The sequence below is a fragment of the Natator depressus genome, chromosome 12 (genome assembly GCF_965152275.1).
Source record: "Natator depressus isolate rNatDep1 chromosome 12, rNatDep2.hap1, whole genome shotgun sequence".
NCBI classification, from domain to species: Eukaryota; Metazoa; Chordata; order Testudines; family Cheloniidae; genus Natator; species Natator depressus.
This window is the reverse complement of record NC_134245.1, coordinates 6625640-6649655: the sequence shown is the minus strand read 5'-3', so window position 1 is coordinate 6649655 and position 24016 is coordinate 6625640. Positions and strand designations below refer to the sequence as shown.

At 52.3% G+C, this 24016-nt stretch overlaps 3 protein-coding genes across 7 annotated transcripts in view; 2 read left to right on the top strand and 1 right to left on the bottom strand.

The window, feature by feature from the left end:
- The window catches only part of SPMIP8 (sperm microtubule inner protein 8), a 38625-nt gene extending 26482 nt beyond the window's left edge, over positions 1 to 12143 (top strand). The window contains exon 9 of the mRNA XM_074968481.1: positions 12021 to 12143. The gene's annotated coding sequence lies outside the window, so the exon portion shown is untranslated. The remainder of the gene's footprint in view (positions 1 to 12020) is intronic.
- Positions 4661 to 14462, bottom strand: ZNF319 (zinc finger protein 319). 3 transcript variants are annotated; one of them, XM_074968475.1, is made up of 3 exons: positions 14380 to 14462; positions 12734 to 12826; positions 4661 to 9213 (listed from the first exon to the last, which is right to left on the bottom strand). In XM_074968475.1, the coding sequence occupies exon 3, from the start codon at positions 8913 to 8915 to the stop codon at positions 7266 to 7268; it is 1650 nt and encodes a 549-aa protein (XP_074824576.1). In that variant the 5' UTR covers positions 8916 to 9213; positions 12734 to 12826; positions 14380 to 14462; the 3' UTR covers positions 4661 to 7265. The 3 variants fall into 3 exon arrangements, with proteins under 3 accessions (XP_074824576.1, XP_074824574.1, XP_074824575.1); XM_074968473.1 differs by having other exon boundaries at positions 12734 to 12885; positions 14380 to 14439; XM_074968474.1 differs by lacking the exon at positions 14380 to 14462 and adding an exon at positions 13323 to 13339.
- Positions 12873 to 24016, top strand: USB1 (U6 snRNA biogenesis phosphodiesterase 1). 3 transcript variants are annotated; one of them, XM_074968479.1, is made up of 7 exons: positions 12873 to 12979; positions 16337 to 16491; positions 18875 to 19058; positions 19687 to 19740; positions 20603 to 20708; positions 21949 to 22032; positions 22414 to 24016. In XM_074968479.1, the coding sequence occupies exons 2-7, from the start codon at positions 16338 to 16340 to the stop codon at positions 22516 to 22518; spliced, it is 687 nt and encodes a 228-aa protein (XP_074824580.1). In that variant the 5' UTR covers positions 12873 to 12979; position 16337; the 3' UTR covers positions 22519 to 24016. The 3 variants fall into 3 exon arrangements, with proteins under 3 accessions (XP_074824580.1, XP_074824578.1, XP_074824579.1); XM_074968477.1 differs by lacking the exon at positions 12873 to 12979 and adding an exon at positions 14299 to 14493; XM_074968478.1 differs by lacking the exon at positions 12873 to 12979 and adding an exon at positions 14782 to 14936.

The window sequence follows — 24016 nt, the reverse complement described above, 5'->3', positions numbered from 1 at the left end:
CAGCGTGTCACAGCTTGATCAAGAATAGTTAACATTCAAGGTTAAGGTTTTTGCATCATTAGTTAACACCCAGTTACCAGCTGCAGTCCTGGGTTGACTGCAATGCCCGAAGGAAATAAAAAAGTGCTCTTCTCCTCCCCAAAAACATCTCGCAGGCAAGTTATTCCAGCGGAGAGCCAGGAGACTGTGCCAAACCATTGTCACACGCCGCTTTTGTCCTCATCCATCCTCCAGTGTTTCCCTTTATTGTTCACTTTCATCAGCACCAACTCCTCCAGAAGCCACATGGCAACCCAACGCTGAGCACACACATTAGCACCCAGCTCTAAGAGGGACACCCTCGCTCCGCATCACGCCCCTACACAATCACTGAATATGGGACCAAGATCAGACAACTGTACCCAGGGCACAGGTCCAAGTAGATTGTACCCATCACGGTGAAGCCAGGATATCCTTCCACCTTGAGAGCTACAGCGTGACAGCCCCACCGGCAGTAGTGGGAACAACCATTTAAGGAGAGATTGAAGTTTTTTAAATTCCGTCTTCACAGTGTCAGCGTGCATCACGATACACCGCTACCTGACCATTTCTACCCCATGAACCCTTTAGGGCCCTGCACTAAGTTACTACCTAGATTTGCCTTGACAGTGTCAATGGACATAATTTATTGGAGAAACTGCAACTCCTCAGGCCATGTCTACACTACCGCGGTAAATTGATCTAAGTTGCCCAACTCTAGCTATGTGAATAATGTAGCTGGTGTCAACGTAGCTTAGGTTGACTTACCACCCTGGGTCAATGGGAGACACTCTCCCGTTGACTTACCTTACTCCTCTCGTTCCTGGTGGAGTACCGGGATCGATCGGAGACCACTCTGCCGTCGATTTAGTGGGACTTCGCTAAACCCATTAAATCAACCCCAGTGCATCCATCGTCGGAGCATTGAGCCCACGGTAGTGTAGAGACAGCCTCAGGCTGGCACCTGTTTTACAGCTGTGCTGACCAGTCTCCTCTTAGCTCCACAACCTCAGTTTCCTAAACAGGAACATTGGGACACACTTTCCCCATACTTTGTTGCCAACACCCCCGCATGCAAGGCTGAATTGACATGCCCAGGATGGAACTGACCCTAAAAGAGAATGAGGAACAGGGCTGCGTAAATCCTTTCCTAGCTTTGGCTGTGCCACTCAGGGCAATGGCTCTGTAGACCGCAATTGAGTTAGTTGCTCAAATCCCACTGGAATTCAATGGAACTGGGCACCTTCCCCATCAGGTTCCTTTAAAATCCCCACCATTAGAGGTCTTCAAGTAAATGAGAACTACCACTAGTCTCCGAAAGGTATTTATTTTAAAGAAATCCATAGTAGAAAAATAATCAAAATGGCAAAAGGGAAAAAGGTACCACCCTTTACAAAGAGCAAAGCCAACATACGAGGTGCAAAGCAACCCCGAGGTGGTTATAAAAGGATAATCCCCAAAGACGGCTGAACAGCTCACAAGAGACATGGGGAGGGAGAAAACAGAGATGTCAAGGCCTCCTGTGGCTATGCTGAAAGAAGGGAAACAGGAAAAGGGCGGAGGACAGAAAGAGATGGGTAAGAAGGAATCTCTCCTTCCTGGAGGCAAATACACAGCTATGAAGAACTGAACACATTGTCTGCAAGCCAGTCGCCCGGCTGCAGAGGTACAATGTAGGCACCCCCCCACCACCCCACCTTTCTATGAGTTTCCAAAAGTTCCGTCTTTTCATTCCTATTCTTCTGATCTTCTAGAGAAACAGCCACACGCAAGACATACCCCCATCTAGCCAATAACATCTTACAGCTATTGAGCTATTGCGCCTGGCTTCCCGCGCTCAGGGAAGCTAAACTCGTCGGTGAACAATATTTTATCAAGGCTGAGTTACAGCTGGCCAGGACTGTTAGGTACCATGAGCAGACGCAGCAGTATCTTTTGAAGCCAGGGTGTGGGGCTACGGATACCCCAGCCATGTCTCTCTATAAACCTCAGAACGGAAGAGAAAGGAAGTGCAACACAGATACAGAGTTTAACACGTTTTACCCCATAGAGGCTTTGGCCACATTTGCTCTTTGGTTTGAAAGTAAAATGTCAACTGAAAACAGTCAATAGCGGATGAGCCCTTCCGCCCTGTAGGATGGTGTCATCATAACCCACTTTGGAAAGCCAGCCATTGTATCGGCTTCCTGAGCCCCCCAGAAGCAGAACCGGGGGGTTCTCTTGCAAGATTATGTTCCACTATTTCTACCACTTACTCCAGTTTAAAAAACAAAAAACCTGACTCTGAAAGGCACAGCAATGTAAACCAACCCTCTTCTCCCCAACCTAAACATCTTTAAGGGAACACCTTGTAGTTAAACAATTTTCTTTACCTAATAAAAATCCAGGGCTATAGCATCAGTTCTACCACGTAACTTGTCCCCACCCTGCCCTCATCCCAGGAGATCAAAGGTATGGCCACATACACCTGACTAGTAATCTGCTCCTGCAACAGATGCTGTCATCAGCTGTTAGGACAACCAGCTTTAAGTGGAACTGGACTGCACTGTTACCAAACAGAACACGCCAACTGTAGTCCTGAAGCCACACATAGAATCACAGAAGTGTAGGGCTGGAAGGGACCTCAAGAGGTCATCTTATCCAGCCCCCTGGGCAGAGGCAGGAGCAAGTAAACCTAGGCCATACCGGAGAGGTATTTGTCCAACCTGTTCTTAAAGACTCCTACAACCTCCCTTGGAAGCCTATTCCAGAGCTTAATTTCCCTTATAGTTAGGAAGTTTTTCCTAATAGCTAACTTAAATCTCCCTTGCTGCAGATCAGGCCCATTACTTCTTGTCCTACCTGCAGCGGACACAGAGAACAACTGGTCACCATCCTCTTTACAGCAGCCCTTAACATATTTGAAGACTCAAATCCCTCCTCAGTCCTTCAAGACTAAACATGCCCAGTTTGTTTAACCTTTCTTCATACGTCAGGTTTTCTGAAGTTTATCATTTTTGTTGCTCTCCCCTGGACTCTCTCCAATTTGTCCACGTCTTTCCTAAAGTGTGGTGCCCAGACCTGGACAGAGTGCTCCAGCTGGGGCCTAACCATTGCCGAGTAGAACGGGGACAGTTACCTCCTGTGTCTTACACATGAGACTCCTGTTAGTGCACCCCAGAATGAAATCAGCCTTTTTTGCAGCTGCATCACACTGTTGACTCATTCAATGCGTGATGTGCTATAACCCCCAAATCCTTTCCTACAGTACTGTCACCTCTCCCATTTACCAACTATTAGGGCTCCTGGGATGCATCTGCACTACCTCGGAGAGCTGGGTAACAGCCCTGGGTGTGACTAGACCTGAGAAATGCATGCCTCCAGCTTGCAGGGTTGCAGCTATGAACTGCATTTCCACAGACAGATTGGACATAGATTCAAGAGATCTTGGGCCTGGTTCTGTTATACTAAGACCCTTTTATGGTGTTCTGGCAGCATGAAGGTGCCTTAAAGTGGGTGGAAATGAGTAGCCCCCTTGCAAAGGGCCTCCCCAGCCACTACTGAACAAGTCTAACATTCCTGTAACACTGGCATCAGGGGCAGGCCTCTGATGTGTATTACCAGCTATTTACTTCACAAACGAAGAGTCTCTGGCAACTACAGTCATACATCAGCATCCTCCATCCCTTAAATGTGTAAATAAGCATTCCCTTCTCAGAAAAGGGCCAGATCTCTCAACTACACAATACAAGCCATCCTCTCCATCCCCTTCCAGTTCATCACCAATCATCCCTGCTTTGGGGACTAGCTTAGAAATAACTCACACAGCAGGAAAGACAGAACTGCTGTCTTCTGCCACTGCTGAGTTCAGCTGCCCACTCCAGCACTGAGCAGCCAGGGTACCAGCTACACGCTGGGCTGCCTAGCTCCCTGCTCCCGCCCTGAACAGTTCAGCAGCTCATAGATTTCCTGGCTGGAGCAGACAGCTAACACAGCATGAGAGAGCACCAGAGCCAGCGGGGAACGCAACGAGGGTTAGCCTGGGTTCACATACTTCTAAATTGGCTACAAAAACCAGGGAGAGGTACTGAGCTGAGAACAGATCCTTCGCATCCAGAGCTAGCTGGTGCTCTGAAGCGGATGGGACAGAGACCAGAGTGGGCGGAGAGGAAGAGGGGAAACTATCTCGTTAATAAAAGTAGTACTGCCGAGATGCAGCAGGAGTGGAGCCTTTATATCGGAAAATAATTTATCTCCCTACTTGAAAGGGGTTAGGAGACTGTAGATGCCACACCACTGCTGCCACCTATACATTCATATCCGCCTCTACAGCACCCCTCGTATCTCTTGTGGAGGGTGTGGTATTTGCCACCCATAATAAATCTATTGTTTGCTGTTTAACTACAGTAGAACCTCATTCATCCACTTTTTGGTCTCTCCATAGCCAAGTTGAATACAGTAGCTGGCAGAGCACTAAGAATCATAGAATCTCAGGGTTGGAAGGGACCTCAGGAGGTCATCTAGTCCCACCCCCTGCTCAAAGCAGGGCCAATCCCCAATTTTTGCCCCAGATCCCTAAATGGCCCCCTCAAGGACTGAGCTCACAACCCTGGGTTTAGCAGGCCAATGCTCCAACCCCTGAGCTCTCCCTCCCCATAAGAGCAAGGTCTGCTCCCCTATCTCGGTGGTGCAGTTTACTGCAGAACATTTACCTGTAGGTTCTGAACTATCAATGCTTCTGGCTGTCAAAACAAAACGAGGGAGGACACTGGGAGCCATTCTTGATTTTTAATTTTAAGTGGGTTTATCATCTTATGAGCCAATCCACCAGCGTTGGTGGTTCCCAACGGATGTCCCAAAGGCATTAGTGCAAAACGCTCTGCAGCGGGAACAAAAATAGTCTCTATAGCCAAGTGTATTGCATGTCGAACAATTTGGTTCTTTAGTTCTCCCCTCACATCCTGAATTTCAATTTCCATTAGCAATATCCCCTCCAATGCCACCTTTCCCTGACTCCCCCAATCTGACCCACTTATAAAGACAACCTGAACAAGATTAGCTTTTCTTGTTTGTGTTTCAGTTTTACTCCTGTAGTTAAGGATACACTGAACTCTATATATTAACATCAAAAACCAGCTACCTAGAACTGAATCTCTCTTTTTAAAGATCCAAAATGACATCAAATTAAACTATACAGGATTTCTTTTAATGAATATTAACAAACTGCTTTAAAAAAAAAAAAGCAAAATGGAAAATAAACGCAGACAGAAAACTTGGTAGAAGTCGGTTCTACATCTCTGAGGCAGCGTGAAATACGAAGAGCACTGACTGAGTCACTCCTCCTGAGGTGCCAGAGGTTCATTTAAACGCCTTAAAGCTGCTCGTGAGGAAAACTCGGCCCTGCTGGGACCTGTTCCTTCAACTGTTCCAGCCCCCTGTGGAAATAAGCTCTGGTCCTCTTTACGGTGCTGGAAGCAGACACGGAGTGGGGGATCCTTTGAGAGAAAACAGGTATGACTTAACCTTTTACAGGGTTAATGTGGGTTTCTGTCACCCACAATGGAACTGCTTTTGTGGCCCTATCCATTTGGGCAGCATGCAGGTAGTCTGACCACCACTGCTCTCACTAGTTACAACCAGTGTGCCCCGAATTCAAACACTAGCCAGCCAAGCTGGTGGCAAGGAAAGGATTTTGGGTAATGCAGCAGGCACTCTGGCCTAGGAAGTGCCAAACTTTAGTTGAAGAACCCTGGGTCGTGAGAAGCCAACAATATTCTGTAAATGACAGCTTTTGGGGCTGGATCAGCCCTGTCAATGGGAAAACAGAGGATGATGACTTTTTTTTTTTTAAAATGGTTCCTGGCTGCAATATAAAGATGCAATTCCCATGAAGGATACAGGTGGGATAAGGGGCCAACAAGAGGGGCCCACAGGCACTCCCAGAAAGGAAAACATTCATCCCTGACCCTCTGCTAACCTGCCCTTCCCAAGAAGCCAATTACACAGGAGAGAATGAATTCTCCCCTACTCACTGTCTGATCGGAATAAAAAGGTCATGCCCCAAAAGATCACAATTTAATGCCACAAAATTTGGGAGGTTCAATTACAATCCCAAATCCTCAAACTCATTTCTAAACAAACAAACTTCTCTTTTGCTGATTTTTTTTCAAGTTGTATTTTAAAGAGTAGTGTTTTCCCTATCCCGTAGTGTTTTACTGCTGATCCCACTCAGAGACCTCTCACTTTCAGCACAGAGCCCCCTGAGGCTGGGATCGTATGCCCCTCCAAGTGCATCACTGAGTAGCACTATTAGAGAAGGGCTTGCTTTGGCAGCAGTTTTAAGTCTTAATAGCAGAGCTATGCCTCAAGACAGCTGAACTCTTAGGAAATTCAGAGACTCTTCCCAGGTGAGCAGCTTGCAAACTTAAGGTTCTCAGCCAATTATAGAACCAGGAGTGCTGGAGATCTAGAGGATTGACCTAGCCAACTTCTCCAAATACCGTCCAGCACTCATGTAACCCTTAGACTGCATCAGAGTTACTGGGGGGTCAGGTGAGAGGGAAAGGATCCTTTGCAGACTTCTACAGCCAGCAAAGACTGGAAAAGCAGCAACGGACTTAGTACATTTGCAGCACAGCAGTCCTGATGCTGTTCCCTCCTGCTCACTCTAGTGAGAGGAATGTCTGGAGAGCTCCAAGGGCCATTTGGTCAACCAGTGCTACTGGCTCAAAACTGCTTTTAAGCAACTTAACTGTATTTGGACTAACAAGCAGGAAGGCTCCCAAAATGGAAGCCTGCTGTTTCACTGCCTGGGGGAGAAAGTCGTGCCTGGGTCTGGCTTGTTCCTGAGCCTGTATGAAGGCCAGGGACAGTCAGCCAGCTCTCTCAGGGAAACTCGTTACTAGGTGGTGCGTGTAAAGGGCTACAGTCCCCGGGGGCGGCTGAGCAGAGACCTGCAAACTCACGTCCCTTTGAACTGCAGGTGCAGTGTGAACTACAATCCAGAAAAGGACAAGCAGGTACGGGATTTGCTTTCACTATTTCCTCCCCTTCTCCTCCACTCCTCTGGATTCTTCACATACTGTCCAGCAGATCAGTAAGACACTAATACAGGTGGAATAGAACAAAGAGGCCATAGCACTGTCAGCCAGGCCAGCAGCCCATCTCCCACTGCCCCACCTGGGTACGGGTATCGATCCTGTATGCTCAGGGAAGGGACGCGGGCGGGCGAGGAGGTTGGCATGCACCCCGGAGCCTGCCGAGGAGGCTCAGGGCAAGCAGGCCGCCACCTGGTACGCCCCCTCCGCGGTGTGCTGGACGCTGTGCTCCTGCAGCAAGCCCAAGTCCAGGAACCGCTCCCCGCACCACATGCACTTGTACTGCTGCTCCCGGGCGTGCACGCCGTGGTGCTTGTTGAGGTGCTCGCGCTGCTTGAAGGCCTTCTCGCACGACGGGCACTTGTACGGCTTCTCGCCCGTGTGCACGCGCCGGTGCCGCTGCAGGTCCGAGGCGTACTTGAACCGCTTCTCGCAGTCGGGGCACTTGAGGGGCTTCTCGCGCACCGGGTCGCAGCGGTGCTGCACGAACTCCGAGGAGGAGAAGAAGCGTCTCTCGCACAGCGTGCACTTGAGCGGCTTCTCGGCACAGTGCGACAGCTGGTGCTTCTGGAGGGCAGAGGCCCTCTTGTAGGACTTGTTGCACACGGTGCACTTGAAAGGCCGCTCGGCGTTCTGCACGCACTTGTGCCGCAGCAGCTCCGAGGACTGGTTGAAGCCCTTCTGGCACACGTTGCACTTGAACAGGTTCTCTATGCCGTGCACGTGCTGGTGATAGACCAGGTGCGAGGGCTGCACGAAGCCCTTCTCGCACAGGTTGCACTTGAAGGGCTCCTCCGCCTTGTGGGTGCGGCGGTGGCGCATGAGCGCGTACTGCTGCTTGAAGCTCATCTGGCAGAGGTCGCACTTGAAGGGGCGCTCCTCGCTGTGCGTGCGCTCGTGCTGCCGCAGGTCGGAGGGGCGCTTGAACGACTTGTGGCACTCGCCGCAGCGGAAGGGGCGCTCCCCGCTGGGCGTGCACGGGTGGTGCAACAGCTCCGAGGACTCCTTGAAGTGCAGCTCGCAGACGCTGCACTTGAAGAGGTGCTCGCCCGAGTGCGCGTACATGTGGCGCACCAGGTGCGAGCGGTGCTTGAAGGTCTTCTCGCACACCGTGCACTTGTACGGCCGCTCCGAGCTGTGGGTCCGCTTGTGGTGCACCAGGTGCGACGACTGACTGAAGCTCTTGTCGCACAGGGTGCACTTGTAAGGCTTCTCTCCGGTGTGGATGCGCTCGTGCCGCGAGAGCTCGGACAGGTGCTTGAAGGTCTTCTGGCAAATGGAGCAGCTGTACGGCTTCTCCAGCGAGTCGAGGGCCTGGGAGGGCTCCGCCTCGGGCGGCTTGTAGGTCTTCTCACAGATGGAGCACTTCACGGCGCTGCCGTTGTGGACGTTGTGGTGTTGCGCTAGGGAGGTCAGCAGGGAGAAGCCCATCTTGCAGACCCCACACACGAAGGGCTTCTGCTCCACCTGGATGCACTGGTGCTCAAGTAGATCAGTAGCCTGGTGGAAGATCTTCAGACACTGAGTGCACTGGAAGGAGCGGTCGTGCCCTGGCAGGCACTGGTGCTCATGGGGGTTGGACAGGTGAGTAAGGTCGTGGCCGCACACACCGCATTTGTGGGATGGCTCCCCAGCCTGGATCGGAGGGTGCTGGTGATGCTGCGGATTGGGGTCTGGTTGGAGCAGGATGCCGTAGACCGCGCAACCCAGAGGGTTCTCAGCAGTGCTCGAAGGGATCGAGTGCTCCGGGAGTGCTGCTGTCCCGGCGTGATGTTGTTGCTGCTGTGGTTGTGGCTGCTGCTGCTGCCAGCTTTCTGACATGCTTGGGAAAAAAAAATGGGGTTTTAGCAGACACAGCTTCAGCTTTTCGGTCGAGGGGAGCAATTGAGAAGATACTGATTCCCAGCAGCTGGTCCTCAACTGGGGGCGGGGAATCCAGCCCACGCTCTAGATCTCAGGATCAAATGAAAAGCACTCCCTTTCGCAAGTTTTTTGGGTAAACTAAATGGAAACCAGAAGCAAAAAAAAAAGCGTCTTGAAGACAACAGGAGGCCCTTGTCCGTGTTGACCCAATGCACTCACGTTGGCAAAGGTGAGGAACACACTCCAAGGAACAATTCTGCAAGGAAAGAAGACAGCTCACATCAGTTCCCACAGGTAAGCAAGACAACTGTTTGTTCAACCCTTTAATCCACGGATCAGACTAAAAATAATCTATTATACCTATTCTATCCAAGCCACACTTACACAGAAAAGGGGGAAAACTAACTGAACCAGGAGGAACACATACAGTCTAGGCCAAGTTTACCTAGGACCAGAAGGGACCAAGTCCTGCCCTGACAGCCACACTCCCATTAGACCGCCTTTGTCCTAAGGACTAGCAGCCTTGTTTTTTGGCTCCCTGCATTTTCAATCAAGTGTGGTGGCCCAGAAAGGGAGGCATGGGTACTTGTGGCTGTTTCAGTTTACAGAGAATCTGGGGATTCTTTTGTCCCCATTTGGGGCTCAGATTGAGACTATCTAATGACCTGTCACCATCTCTTTCCTAAATTCTCAGCAGAGAAAACTATGTAGTCAACTGGATTAATTTAATCAACGTTTCAATTTCAAATCCCCATGCATTCACTTGTTATGAAACCATTGGCTAGAGATAGCAAAAGTGGATTGCTCGCCAAAAGACAAGCCCGACCTTTCTAATTATTTCATGTAAACCTCACTCAAGAAGACATACAGACCCTACTCCGACTAAAAATACTGCCCTCCACAAACCCATATGAAAAAATCACTGCACAGGAGCGTGACAGGATCTGCTGGGGTTCAACACCTACTAAAACCAAAATGTTGTCCCACTGTTGTGCAGTCCAAGGGGGTAGATACACACTGCTGTATGCTAAGAGTCAATCAAGTTTTACACTGAAATATAACATCACAAGCAGAGTCCACTCTGATCCAGTTAGGACTGGTTGAGTACCAAAGGCTCACTGGGGGAAAACAGTCTCTGATATTTCAGGATTTACTTCCAATCCCCAACTTTGTTAGTGTACCTGACACCACAGCTGTAGAAATGAAACAGCCTCTCTAAAGAGGGGATTGAAGTGAATAAGATTTCTTCTTATTTTGAGACTCGGAAGAACAAGAGGGCTCCAGGGAAACAACTACTCTGCTTATGATGGGCCACACGACATTAACCCATGAGACTAGAGCGAAGGCCTACTTACAGACAGATCACAGTACCCAAAAAAGTGTTTGTAGCTATATAGGTCTTTTAGCGAACGTGGCCAGAGTACATAATGTGATTGGTTGGTTACAGAGACTGCCAAACTGCTGAAGGGAGGATCACTGGAGCCTACAAACTTGTGCATAATTTACTCATTGCCCCCAATGAAAGGTATCACATTTTCTGCCTCACAAAGACGACTCAACCAGAATTGTAACCCTTCCCGACGCATAACATGGGACTAAGAAAATTTACCTGCTAGTAAGAAGACTAAATCTATTACAGATACAAGAGAAAGACAGTGAGGTAACAGCGAGGCCCAGGAGCAGGCCAATCCCCTGGCAAGAATTCCAACACCACCTCTTGGGAAGAAGGAGGGTACCGATATTCCTACTGGACCACTATCCCAGGCCCTGCTCAAAAGCTCCATCTTTCATATTAGTTTCCCATTAACAGGCGACTTTGGATTCAGCAGAAACTGATGGCTTAGTCTCCCACTCATAGCTGCAACTGTCTCAAACATCAGTGGCAAGTGGCAAAAAAAACAACCCAAAACTTCAGCTAGCCCACCATGGCATTCAGCTCAGATTGAGCTGCACTATTTTGGTACTCAATAGGATGCTGCACTAACCAATTTGCCTTTACAACATTATATTTAATGGTGCACTATTCAGAGAAGCCACCAAACTCCTTAGGGCTGGCAGCTTCACTGGGATCTCCCTTTCCAATCCTGCACATTCCACCCTATCCCCAGCTTTAATTTAGAACTATTTGTACTAAAAGAATATCTGCAGTTACACTAGCTGGAATAAGACTTTAAGAATAGATAATCTCATGTTTCAGGGCATAAGCCAACCACTAACTGCCCAGGAAGAAGAAGAAAAACTTCCCCTGTGGGCAGGTTTAATCTATAGTTAGTTGTTATGCAGTCTGATAGATAAGCAGAGACCGCACTCTGGACTATGGCCTGATGCAGTATGGAAACGGCTAGGTACTACCCAAACAAACAAAGCCGTTAGGAATACCAACCTGGGTATATTGATATAAACAAACAAGTTAATGCAGATGTTCAGTCTGGCTCATCCCTTGGTGGGACACAGAAAATGACGACACTTTAATACAGGGGTGGCCAACCTGCGGCTCCGGAGCCAGATGCGGCTCTTCAGAAGTTAATATGCGGCTCCTTGTATAGGCACTGACTCTCGGGCTGGAGCTACAGGCGCCAACTTCCCAATGCGCCGGGGCGTGCTCACTGCTCAACCCCTGGCTCTGCCCCCACTCCACCCCTTCCTGCCCCCTCCCCTGAGCCTGCCATGCCCTTGCTGTCCCGCCCCCGCCCCCCCGAGCCTCCTGCATGCCATGAAACCATTGATCAGTGGGGCTGCCGGTGGGTGGAAGGCGCTGAAACGGGGGGGGGGGGGGGGGGGGACACACGACTGATATGGGGGTTGCTGACGTATTACTGTGGCTCTTTGACAACGTCCATTGGTAAATTCCGACTCCCTCTCAGGCTCAGGTTGGCCACCCCTGCTTTAATAAGAGCGTCAGAATGAAAGAGGTACTCTCAAGCTGGAGAAGAGGCTCGCAATGTAGCCATCTGAAACATAATCTGGCCCTTCTGCACAATAATTTGCACCTTCCGCGCACCACTTCTCTTGCCTTTTTGTTATGAACCTATTTGTGTTCTGATCCCCACCTCTCCATTTCAGGCCCAGCTTCACTTCCCGATCAGCCTCCAGGTCACAATCACAGCACCAAGTCCAAGTAACTAACACATCACAAAGAGAAGAGTAACTCCAGAGTGCAGGCCAGCAGCGGAGGCTACATGCAAGAGAGGAGGGCTCAGAATCCAACCCACATAGATTCACAGCAGCAAGGGGCATAAAGGAAATCACAGCACAGGCCTGTGCCTTAATTAAATGGTCTGTTCCCGCAGGTTTACTCCAGCACAAGTGTTCCTCTGAGTTTCCTGGCGTTTGTCATCTGCAGCCTACCCTTAATGTTAATATGCTTATTAAATATGTTTAACAATTCCCCAGGAAAAGATACAGCTAGATCTTCAGACGAAACCAAGCACCCTCAGCTGCTACTTGTTCCTCAAAGACATCTTTACCTTTTTACCCTACAATCTAGTAAGCTACCCCACACTCAGCCCTCTATTCAGCTTTCACCCTGGTGGGATCAAGGGAAACCCAGTGCTGACTAGAACAAACTACACCGTTATGTTATGGAGAACTCACAAGATAGTTAAAATATGTAAAGAGAAGCAGGAAACGCTACAAATACCCCACTGAAAGTCCTCTTTGTAATGAGCGCAGAGACATGACAGGAAATAAAGCCTCCCCCTCCATGCCATTCATATTACACCCCCTGTCCAACCAGACCTTAAGGTGAGACGTCCAAACCACGAAGTTTAACTTACAGATCAAAAAAAGAACGTGTTTCCTTTACTTGGAAGTAAAAACCCTCCTCTTTCCAGACCGTGTCCTACGTGTGAAGCTGGGGACATTTCCAGCTGGGAGGAACAAAAAATGCAGGGGAAGGGAGAGACATGAGACAAATCTGGGAGTAGAGCTGGGGAGGAAATAAACAAAAACAGACCTAATTAAATAACTGGACTCTGTCTCAAGGAGGAACCGCTCCCGGGCTGGGAGGAGGAGGAGGAGCGGTAGGGCGCCCCCGGGGACAGGCTGGCCCCGAAGAAGCGGGTCGCGGAACCCCACAGCCCCCAGCGCTGGCTGGGGCCGGGAGGGCCGGGGACGCCCCCAGGATTTGGGACACGGCCCCCTGGAGAGCGGAGCGGCGGGGATCCCCCAGCGACAGCGGAGGGAGCGGGGCAGGGGGACACACCGGGCTACGGGCAGCCCCACCGTGCCGGGGACCCTCCAGCACTCGGGGCGCGGAAGCCCCAGGTCCGGGGGGGAGCCCCCAGCAGTGGGGGCGGGGAGGCCCCGGGTCCCGCGGGGGGGGGGGGCGCCGCCCGGCCCCGGCGCTCCCGGCTCCCCGCTCACCTGCAGGCCGGGCCCGGAGGGGGTGGGGCGGCCTGTGTCAGCCCGGCTCGGTCCCGGGGGCCGCGGCCTGCGGGCTCCTCCCGATCCCCGAGCTGGCGTAGCGGCCGCGGCCGGCGGCGCAACCCGGAGAACGGGGGCCGAGGCGGGGCCACGGCGGAGGAGGCGGAAACCAGGCGGGCAGCCGGCGGCTCGGCGCTGGGGGTCCCGCTGCCGGGTGGGGCCCGCTGGACTCTGGGCGGCGGCTGCGAGCCCCGGGATGGAGGGAGTCGGAGGAGGCGGGGCCGAGGGAGGGACCGGGGGGGGGGGGTGCGCCCTGCCGGACCGCGGGGGGAACCGCGCGCCCACACTGCCCCCTGCCGGGCCGCGACGGGAACTTCTGGGGGCCGCTTACCCCGGGCACTGAGGGGCGGGGAGAGGGGGGGGCTGATGCCCCCGGGCAAGCTGGGGGTGGGGGGGCTGGGGCAGTGCTGCCCCACATGGACGGGGCAGGGGACATTTTGGGGAGTTCTTGGCCGCGACAAAGACACCCTGATTGCAGGGGCCCAGAGGGGGGTGCAGCGATCCGAGCCCCAGGTCATCGGTCTGAGACGGCCCCTCCCCGCACCCCCTGTAAACGGGGCGCCGGAGGCTGGCCCCTGCTGTCCCGTAAAGCTCGCAGGTCACTCATGATCCTCCCCACTCCGGTGCCCACTCGCGGCTGCACGCGTCCGGCTGCGGGGTCGGCCTGGATTCCTCGCTCCCGGCAGGAGTGGGGGGCTCCCGGGGGGGGGGGTGCCACTGGCGAGCTGCCCTCGGGGTACCCGGGAAAGAGCCTCTATCCCGGGAGCTGCTCGTGCGCAGCACCCCGCCCCAGGCGCAGCAGACAGCAGCAGCCCGGGGTGAGCGGGCGGATGAGGCCAGGGCGGGGGGGGTGGAAGTTAATTCCTTCGCTCGCTGAAGAAGGCGGCAGAGAGGACCCGGTTCCTGCTCCCAGCCCGGTGACTGCTTCCGCGCCCAGGCCCAAGCCTCTTGCCCCCCGCACGCTCCGCTGGGTCAGGGAAAGCCCGGGTCCACCCACCGGGGATCCGGAGTCCTTCTCTACGCGCTCCGGCATGGGAGCCGCCCCTAGGAAGCGCAGCCCCGGTCCTCCAGCCACCCCGCCGGCTCCCTGGCCCCTCCAGCCTCTCGCCAGGTCGGGCCCCCGCTGGCTTCTCGCCCCCTCTGTGGACTCGCTCCAGCTTCCTGCTCCACCCCCCCCCGCTCCACGCGAGAGCCTCCCCCGGCGGCCGGGCGCCCCCCCTGCGGCGTCCCTCCGGCCCCGGGAGGGGTTCGCTCGCCCCAGCCAGGCGGGGCCGCGGGAACGGCGCGGCCGGGCCCCGAGCGCCGGGGGACGCGACACGCTGCCGCACGGAGGCGCCGCGGCGGGGAGGGAGGGAGGCGGCGGCGATCCGGCCCCGGCCCCGGCCCCGGCCCCGGCCCCATGAGCGGGGCGGCGCTGGTGGGCTACAGCAGCAGCAGCGGCTCGGAGGATGAGTCCGGCGGCTCCCCGCGAGCGGCGGCGGGGCGAGAGGAGGGGGCGGGGGGCGGCTCGGCGCGGGGGGCGGCGACCCACGGAGCCGGCCCCGCCCAGACCAGGTGGGTTGGGGGCCGGGGGGCCGCCTGGCGGAGGGGGGGCCCCGGGGCGTGCCGGCCGCAGCTGCTCGCGTCCCCCCCGCTCGGCCTGTTGCTTCGCACGGAAGTTTCGAAGTGGGAGGAAAAGAGGGATCGGGTGGGGCTCGCCCCAGGCCTGACCCGCTGCGTCCTCTGGGCCCGACACAGCTCTGCCCGTGGCCCTCAGCCCAGACCTCCTGCTGTTACTCCTGGAGCCCCCGCTCAGGCTTGTCTGCACGGGGTCATAGCCCGAAAGAGCTGATGCTTAATAGCCCAGTCCAGGCTGAAACCCCCTGAAATCAGGAAGTGCTGCAGGTCTGGACAGAGCACTGGCAGATCTAGGGGCTTGTCTACATGGGGAACTATCGTGAAATAAACTAGAGTTTGAATTTTAAAGTGCAATAGCTATTATCTCCCCCTGCGGACACAATTATTCTGCACTAAGAGCACCTTTGGCCCGTTTAGTTTAACCCACTTTGGAAAGTCTGCTCGCTCCCCTCAGTCCTGGCCTGCAGTACCTCCGAATCTAGGCCTGGACTCCCCCTTAACGCAAACACACCCTCACCCAGACCTGTAATGAATGCCCTTTGCTATTTTATTGCTGGATCTCTGCTCGGTGGCCTGCTCTGGTTGTGCTGAATTGTGTAGTGGCTTTTCACTGTCGGTGAGTCGGTTTGACAGGCCGATGTTCAGGGCAGCAGAGTGTTCAGGGACTGTAAGATGTAGGCCTGATCGCAGGGCCGGGTGTTGTCACTTTCCAGTTTGTCAGTGGCAGCCAAAGCTTGGTCGCTGGTGCGTGGTGTTGCATTTGGTAACTGAAGTGTTTTCCCGAATTTAAGTGTTTGAAATACAGCATCATGAAAGTGTCTTTGGGAAAAGTGTGAGTGCAAAGCCTGTTTGGGGAGGAAATAAGAATTGATTGGGGGGTATATTGCCTCTTCCCTTCCCTTTTCCAGGCCTGCAACTGGGCTGTCTGGGATTATCTGTCCTCTGCAAAACCACAAATAATATTAGCAATGGGTAGAGCTGGAGGTGACCTGTTGGGCTTCTGAATGCAGTTGGGGCTTTAGGTTTCATAAGGGGGGGATGGGAAGAGGGTTAAAACTGGTAGCACTGATTGCACAGGACCGGGCCAGGCACAGGAACCTAGGGCTAACAGATGGAGGCCCTTGCGTTGAGAGGGGGAACCCTCCCTGGCTCCAGAACTGTATAGAAGCTCTCCTTGCTGGCTGACTTTGGAGGAGTCTAGAACACGTCTGTGCAAATGAGGAAGGATAAGCCTTTGTCCATGGCGCACCTAGCCAAGGACACTTGCCTCTCTCTGGAAGTGGGCCATGCACGTTAACTTCCTCTTCTCCTCTCTCCTCCCCCCAACTCTCCTGCAGCATGCCGATTCCTCGCCTCCCTCTGCCGGACAGTGTCTTAAACATGTTCAAAGACCAGGAAGAGGAGGTCACGGATGACAGCTCCAAGCACGGCGGACGAGTGCGCAACTTCCCCCATGAGCGGGGCAACTGGGCGACTTATGTCTACCTGCCCTGTAGGTAACTTCAGCCCTGTCCCCTCTGTTTCCCGGGATGGGGACAGTGAATGCTGAGGCAGGGGAAGAAGTGGGAGTGCTGGGGAGAGGAGCGCTCTGTTCCAGTATGGGGCTGGTGTTGGCAGGAACAGATGAGGGACAGAGACCCCTGGGAGCATAGGCGCCGACTTCATGGGTGCTCCAGGGCTGGAGCACTTACTGGGAAAAATTAGTGGGTGCTCTGCACACACCGGCAGCCAAGCTCCACGCCCCACCCTGCCCCACCTCACCTCACCTCCACTTCCTCCCCTGAGCACGCCACGTCACCGCTCCTCTGCCTACCTCCTAGCGCTTGCCGCCACCAAACAGCTGTAGCAAGCTCCGGGAGGGAGGGGGGAGGAGCGGGAACGTGGCGCGCTCGGAGAGGAGTTGGGGCCAGGGCGGGCATTTGGGAAAGGAGTCGGAACAGAGGCAGGGAGGGGGCGGAGTTGGGGCAGGGACTTTGGGGAAGGGGTTGGAATGGGGGTGGGAGGGGGCGGGGCAAAGGTGGAGTCGGGGTGGGGGCAGAGGGGGGGTCAAGCACACACCGGTGGCAGTAAAAGTCGGCACCTATGCCTGGCAGTGGAGCCCTCCATGTGGAATAAGCAGGAAGAACTCGAAATGCTAGGAAATAAACACAACTATGACCTAGCTGGCATCACAGAGACTTGGTGGGATAATACACATGACTGGAATATTGGTATAGAAGGGTACAGCTTGCTCAGGAAGGACAGGCAGGGAAAAAAGGGAGGAGGTGTTGCCTTATGTATTAAAAATGTACACACTTGGACTGAGGTTGAGATAGAAATAAGACACAGACTTGTTGAAAGTCTCTGGGTAAGGATAAAAGGGGTAAAAAACAAGGGTGATGTCACGCTAGGGGTCTACTACAGACCACCTAACCAGGAAGAAGAGATGGGTGAGGCTTTTTTTAAACAACTAACAAAATCATCCAAATCACAGGACGTGGTGGTGATGGGGGACTTCAACTACTAGACATCTGTTAGGAAAATAACCCAGCAGGGCACAGATTATCCAACAAGTTCTTGGAACGTATTGGAGACAATTTTTTATTTCAGAAGGTGGAGACAGCTACTGGGGGGAGGCTGTTCTAGATTTGATTTTGACAAATAGGGAGGAACTGGTTGAGAATTTGAAAGTGGAAGGCAGCTTGGGTGAAAGTGATCATGAAATGGTAGAGTTCCTGATTCTAAGGAATGGTAGGAGGGAAAACAACACAATAAAGACAATGGATTTCAAGAAGGCAGACTTTAGCAAACTCAGGGAATTGGTAGGTAAGATCCTCTGGGAAGCAAGTCTAAGGAGAAAAACAATTGAAGACACTTGGCAGTTTTTCAAAGAGACAGTATTAAGGGCACAAGAGCAAACTATCCCACTACATAGGAAAGACGGGAAGTCTGGCCAGAGACCTCCCTGGCTTAACCAGGAGATCGTCAATGATCTAAAACTCAAAAAAGAGCCCTACAAAAAGTGGAAACTCGGTCAAATTACAAAGGATGAATATAAACAAATAACACAAGTATGTAGGGACAAAATTAGAAAATCCAAGGCACAAAACGAGATCAAACTAGCTAGGGACATCAAAAGAAACAAGAAAACATTCTGCAAATACATTAGAAGCAAGAGGAAGACCAAGGACAGAGTAGGGCCGTTACTCAATGAGGGGGGAAAGACAATAATAGAAAATGTTGAAATGACAGAGGTGGTTACTGACTTCTTTGTTTCGGTTTTCACCAAGAAGGTTGGTGGCGATTGGACGTCTAACATAGTGAATGCCAGTGAAAATGAGGTAGGATCAGAGTCTAAAATAAGGAAAGAACAAGTCAAAAATTACTTAGACAAGTTAGATGTCTTCAAATCACCAGGCCCTGATGAAATGCATCCTAGAGTACCCAAGGAGCTGACTGAGGAGATATCTGAACCATTAGCAATTATCTTTGCAAAGTCATGGAAGACAGAAGACATTCCAGAAGACTGGAAAAGGGCAAATATAGGGCCCACCTATAAAAAAGGAAATAAGGACAACCCGGGGAATTACAGACCAGTCAGCTTAACTTCTGTACCTGGAAAGATAATGGAGCAAATAATTAATTAAGCAATCAATTTGAAAACACCTAGAAGATAATAAGGTGATAAATAACAGTCAGCATGGATTTGTCAAGAACAAATCATGTCAATTCACCCTGATAGCTTTCTTTGATGGGGGGAAGCAATAGATGTGCTATATCTTGACTTTAGTAAGGCTTCTGATACTGTCTCCCATGACCTTCTCTAGGGAAATACAACCTAGATGGAGCTATGGGGGAGGGTCAGGCTCTAATCCCGCTACTCTTTTCCCTGGCAGGTGAAATCCAGGAGGAATTGCTGGAGCTGCGGGAGCTCCTCGTTTCCCACGCCCGCAGGTACACGGTGTCGCTCACTGCCATGGAGGAATTCCACGTCAGCCTCTCCCAGAGCGTGGTGCTGCGCTACCACTGGATAAACCCCTTGGTCCAGTCCCTCAAGGAACACGTAGCCTCCTTCTACAGGTAGGAGCAGCAGAACCCTGGAGGCGCACTCCCCGCGCGGCCCTCTCTCCTCGGGTCACTCCAGCCATTCCTAACCTCTCAGCCTGCTCTGACTCTGGGACTCCTCGTGATTCCCCCTGACAGGCTGTGGATCCCGGTTAATCCAGTGTCTTCTCTCGAGACCCCTACGCAGGGGGCTAGATCCTGCCCCATTGAAATCAACGGGAGTTTTTCCTTGGACTTGAATGGGTGCAGAATCTGACACCAGATTAGTCTGGCGAGCAGGCCAGGGGGCTCTGGGGTGAGGAGCAGTGACAGTGTTGCATTGTCTTGTAAATTTCTTACCAAAGGTCTCTCCTGAGTTCAGTGCTTACAGCTGGCTTGGAGACCCCCTGGACACAGCCTCATGCTGTTTTGATGGCTAGGCTTGAGAAGTGCACAGCAGAGTGGAACCTAAGGGGGGGTAATGCCTGATCCCACCCCCAGGGAGCTTCAGTTTGGATGGATTCACCCTTGCTAGAAACAGGCCTTTGCCCATGCGCTTGGCCAGCAACAGGGAAGCCTGGCTGCAGCAGCTTAATGGCGGGGCACTTTGCATCTCCTCCTTTGTTTCTTTCCCTAGTTGAATTGCTGCTTTCCCCTATTTCAGGTTCTTCTGTACGGCCAGCCAGGTTAAGGTATATACCAACCAGTGCAAAACCAGGTGAGTGAGTAGCACAGCACCCTGCCCTTTTCGAGAGCACTGGGGAGTAGGGGAAAGCTGGCACTAGGAGGGGTGGATGGGGCGTGGTTCATGCTGTGTGCAGACCCCTTGATCAGCGCTAAGCAGCTTGGTAGCTGTGTGGGATCATATCCATTTGTCCCAAAAACCTGCTGCTGTCGGTTTTCATAGCCGTCCTCCCAGTTCCCCCCATCACTTCCAGGCTGGCAGCCCAAAATATATTGATAAATCCAGTTATCTGACTGGGTCGGTTCATGGCAGCTCATTGAGCTGGTACCTTTGCCTGGTGGTTTCACCTTGCACAGCAGAACCGCAGCTCTCATTCAAAAAAATAATGCAAGTCTCTAGCCCTTTTAGCTGCAAAGGTGACTTCAGTGCACCCAGTCCAGTGACATCTGCCTGAGTCTGCAGACAGCCTGAAACAATAGCCCTGACAGAAGAAAGAGCTGTCCCAGTCATCTCAGTTGTGTGTTAACTCTGAAGCCTAACGACAGTGATTTAAAATGTTGAGAATGTTAACTGTTTCATTGCTGAACAAAGCACATGAAAAAGGAGGACCATCGAACTAGGAAAAGTTGCTGATTCCACTGTGAGTGCCGGCTTGTGTTGGTGTCATGAACGGGTGGAACTTGGATAGCCGGTGGAGTTTAGGAGAGCTCCGCTACTTTTTTCCCCTCAGTCTGACATATGACCCCGGGAAAGGATGGGGACTTGGTTGCCCTTAGCAACCTGCCCAAATTCATAGGGGACTCCAAGGTAGGGTAGTAACACGGCTCTTCCAGTGCGACAAAAGTTTGCTCGGAGGATCTTCCTGCACTCCATCTTTCTCCCTGTTGGTGCGCAGGACCTTTGTGGGCTTGGAGGTCTCGTGTGGGCATTCTCAGTTGCTGGAGCTGGTCTCGGAGGTGGATAAAGTTATGGAGGAGTTTGATCTCCCAACGTTCTACAAGGTAATGGTTTGGCTCTTGTCTTCTGCCTCTTCTCTGCCTGTCCAAAACCTCAAAGGGAGGCCAGAGCTCTTAGCTGCCTCCCTGGCTTTAATATAGAGGCGGTGGGAACAAGTTCATAAGGGGCTTGAACTTCAGATGCAGCAAATAAAAGGGAGTGGGAAAACATATCACAACGTGAACTCGCCTCCTGCTTCTGTCCTCTCTCCACTTCTGCCCCTTCCAAGGGGGATCCTGGTTTGTCTGCTCCCATGTCACTCATTTATCCTGCTTTCCGACTGGTGGCCATGCTGGTCATTAATTACTGCCTCCAATAGCACCAAGCGCTCAAGGCCCTGTGCAGGGCATTTCCTGGCAGTCAGAGGCTGACTGGATCAAGGGCCTGAGGTCACTCACTGTCAGTAATGCCTGGAGGTCGGTATTGCCAAATGAGAATGGGGCTAGCACAAGCCTTTCACTTCACGGTCCCATCCCGCCCGGGACTGTAGTGATTTTTATTCATTACCGTCCAATGGCCCTTCTGTGAAATGCGTTTCCCGGGTCTGAGCCCCATTCCCAGGGGACAGGGGGACATGTCACGGAAACCACCACCAAAACTGGCACCTTGTTGGCAGGAGAATGGCCTAGGGTTGTATGGGCCATGGAGGGTCCTGCCCCGGTCATCTTTGAGCCACATTGGCAGGTCACTATGCAGGAAGCTGGCACTGATGCTGCCCGTTCTGTGGACAGTCTCCTGAGCTGCCAATCCAGCATCTTTCACTGTGCCTAAATTCACTTACAGGGTTTGGGGGTTTTATTAAATAAACTCTGATCTCTGAGTCTATGGACTGAGTTGTGTGCTTGCTTCTGGCTCAGAGGTATCAAACAACTTCTCAGATCTGTATCTGCGTAGAGGTGTTTTTCCACATGTTATGAATACATCTTGCAAAGCTGAGAGACGCTAGGCAGGGAAAGCCAGCCTTTGCTATTGATACCAGAGGTAGGCAGACTGGGAGCCAGGATTCATGGTATCTAATCCCCTCCCTGACACTGACTCGCATTGGATCCCTATCTGTAAAGTAGAGATGATGATGCTTACCTATTTCACGGTGGATTGTGGGGCTTCACACATGTAAAGCGCTCTGAGACCCTGGGTGGTGGGACCCTACAGGGCTGAGTTACACCAGCTCTCTGACTTTGCAGCAACCTTGCCCTGAGCTGCTGTTCCATCGCTCTGTCTGAGCTTCTGTATCTCTCTGTACAGAACCCATCATTCCATATCAGCCTGGCCTGGTGTGCCGGGGACCTGACTGACAAGCTGGAAGGGCAGTGCCTCCAGGAGCTTCAGGTAACTCCCCATGCAGCTGTCTACTGGGATTGGGGAGGGGGGGGAACAAGTAACACACCAGCCAGGTGTCTCCGGAGATGAGGAGGGATTCAGGTAACTTCCCAGCCACGTATCTTCAGCTGGGAGCCTTCAGGTGACTGAATTGTAAACCGTAGAGAGATGAGAGAAGAGAACTTTTTAGGTGGGAGTTTGAGTTTAATTCCGCTTCTCTAAGGTGGTTTCTTTATGAGCTGCCTGGGAAGCCTGAAGACCTCCAGCTGCTACCTCTTCATAAGGAGAGCCATGGTCTGTGTGCTGTGAGTGACTGACTTGATGCGCGGGCAGCCCCCTGAGCTCACACACAGTGACGCTTCCCTTATGGGCCCTGGGTATGTTTTCCAGGAGATTGTGGATGGGTTTGAGGACTCCGCGTTCCTGCTGCGATTCCAGTGGGATCAGATCCGCTGCAGATCTGGGAACAAGTTCTTCTCCTTCCCTTTGAGGTAGGAGATGGAAAGCCACGCACTCCAGCGGCTCCAACGCCTCTGCTAACTGTTGGACAGTTTGGAGTTTCACATGCATGCCGAGTTGCTCTTCTCAGCTCATCAGCCTAGGGAGGTTTGTAGCCTCAAGCCAGGCTGCTTTTGTTTGAAGCCGCTGGCCTAGGTGTGTGTATATGTGAGGCTGTTAGGTTATTGTGCTGTGTAGACTGCCATCAACATAGGCAGTTCTAGGCTACCTGTGGTTGCCAGATGTGCTGATGTTTTAAGCTGTAGTTGCCTTCTAGTGCAGAGGCGAGGGAGGTTGCTAAGGGGGGAGTGTTACACAGCTGGAAATTGCACTGCATTGCTAAAGGGATCTAGAGCATAGTTACTGTCCTGAGCTCTGAGTCCTTAGCTATTAACTGCAAGATCCAGGTGTGCAGAGTTAGGTCCTTCTCTCTGCCTATAGCTGCCTGGGGACAAGTCCCCTTATGAGGCTCCTCCTCCCCGATGCCTTTATTGCCACACTGGAGAAATTGAGCATCAAATCCTCAGTCCTTGCAAGTCCAGGTGGGATTAAATCTGGCAAAGCGGAGGAAGGCCCTTGACTTTCAGGGCTAAGCAGCCTAACTCCAGTTTGGGACTAGTGGAAAGTGTTCAGTTTAAACTGATCCACAGAGAGACTTTGTGGAGGAGAAGAGCAGCAGGGCCCCGATTTTTAAGAGAATTTTAAAAGGCACAGGGCAGGTTTTTATCTTAAATAGGAGGCTTGTCATACTGCCATAGGCCCAAAAGAGGGCAGTGTTGGTTTTCCCAAGTGAACTGGCTAGCAATAAGGGTATTTGGCAGCCCTCTGATCATACCCAAGTTCAGAATTACCTGCTGTTGTTTAGCTTAATTTGGGCAAGCCAAGAACATCGGTCTCCAGGGCAGGGCGCACCTTGCACCAGGACTAACTCCACTTTCAAATGAATCAAGCCAACTGGGTCCTGTAATGACAGCCCTGGACTGTGAACTGAACTTCAGCTCCTGAAGAGATCCTGTGCAGATCCTGTACTTTCCTGCTCTTGACAGGTGCTTTAGCCTCTCAGCCATTCTGGAGAGGGCAGGCAAGTGCTGCCTGGTATCCATCATTCCATAGTTGTCTGCCAGAAGAACTTGAGGCTTTTGTTTCATTTCAAACCCTGGATTCTAGTTGCCATAAAGTTGTTTTCCTGGTATATTCTGGACCTGTAGGGCCTGATTCTCAGAAGTGCTCCCCTTGACTTCAAAGGAAATTGTGGGTATTGAGTGCTTCTGAGAATCAGCCCCTCTGTGGCCCTTCCCTCCAGTGAGATAGCAGGGAGGTGGTGTCACTGGCCAATGTGGCTTCGAGAGAGACCAATGTCACAGGGGATTCATTGCCATTTAAAATCGTGTTAAGAAGTCCTTTATGTTTATCAGCTTCTTATCTGCAATATTTGCTTTAAAACATTCTTAATGGATTCCCTGGATTGGTTTGTAGGGGCCAGGAGATGAAATTC

Bases quoted from the DNA above. Each gene is read 5' to 3' on its own strand.
- ZNF319 (XM_074968475.1), bottom strand. From the start codon at position 8,915: ATGTCAGAAAGCTGGCAGCAGCAGCAGCCACAACCACAGCAGCAACAA.
- USB1 (XM_074968478.1), top strand. From the start codon at position 14,782: ATGAGCGGGGCGGCGCTGGTGGGCTACAGCAGCAGCAGCGGCTCGGAG. The intron at 16,492-18,874 runs GTAGGTAACTTC...TTTCCCTGGCAG, and splicing joins GACTTATGTCTACCTGCCCT to GTGAAATCCAGGAGGAATTG. The intron at 22,033-22,413 runs GTAACTCCCCAT...TATGTTTTCCAG, and splicing joins AGTGCCTCCAGGAGCTTCAG to GAGATTGTGGATGGGTTTGA.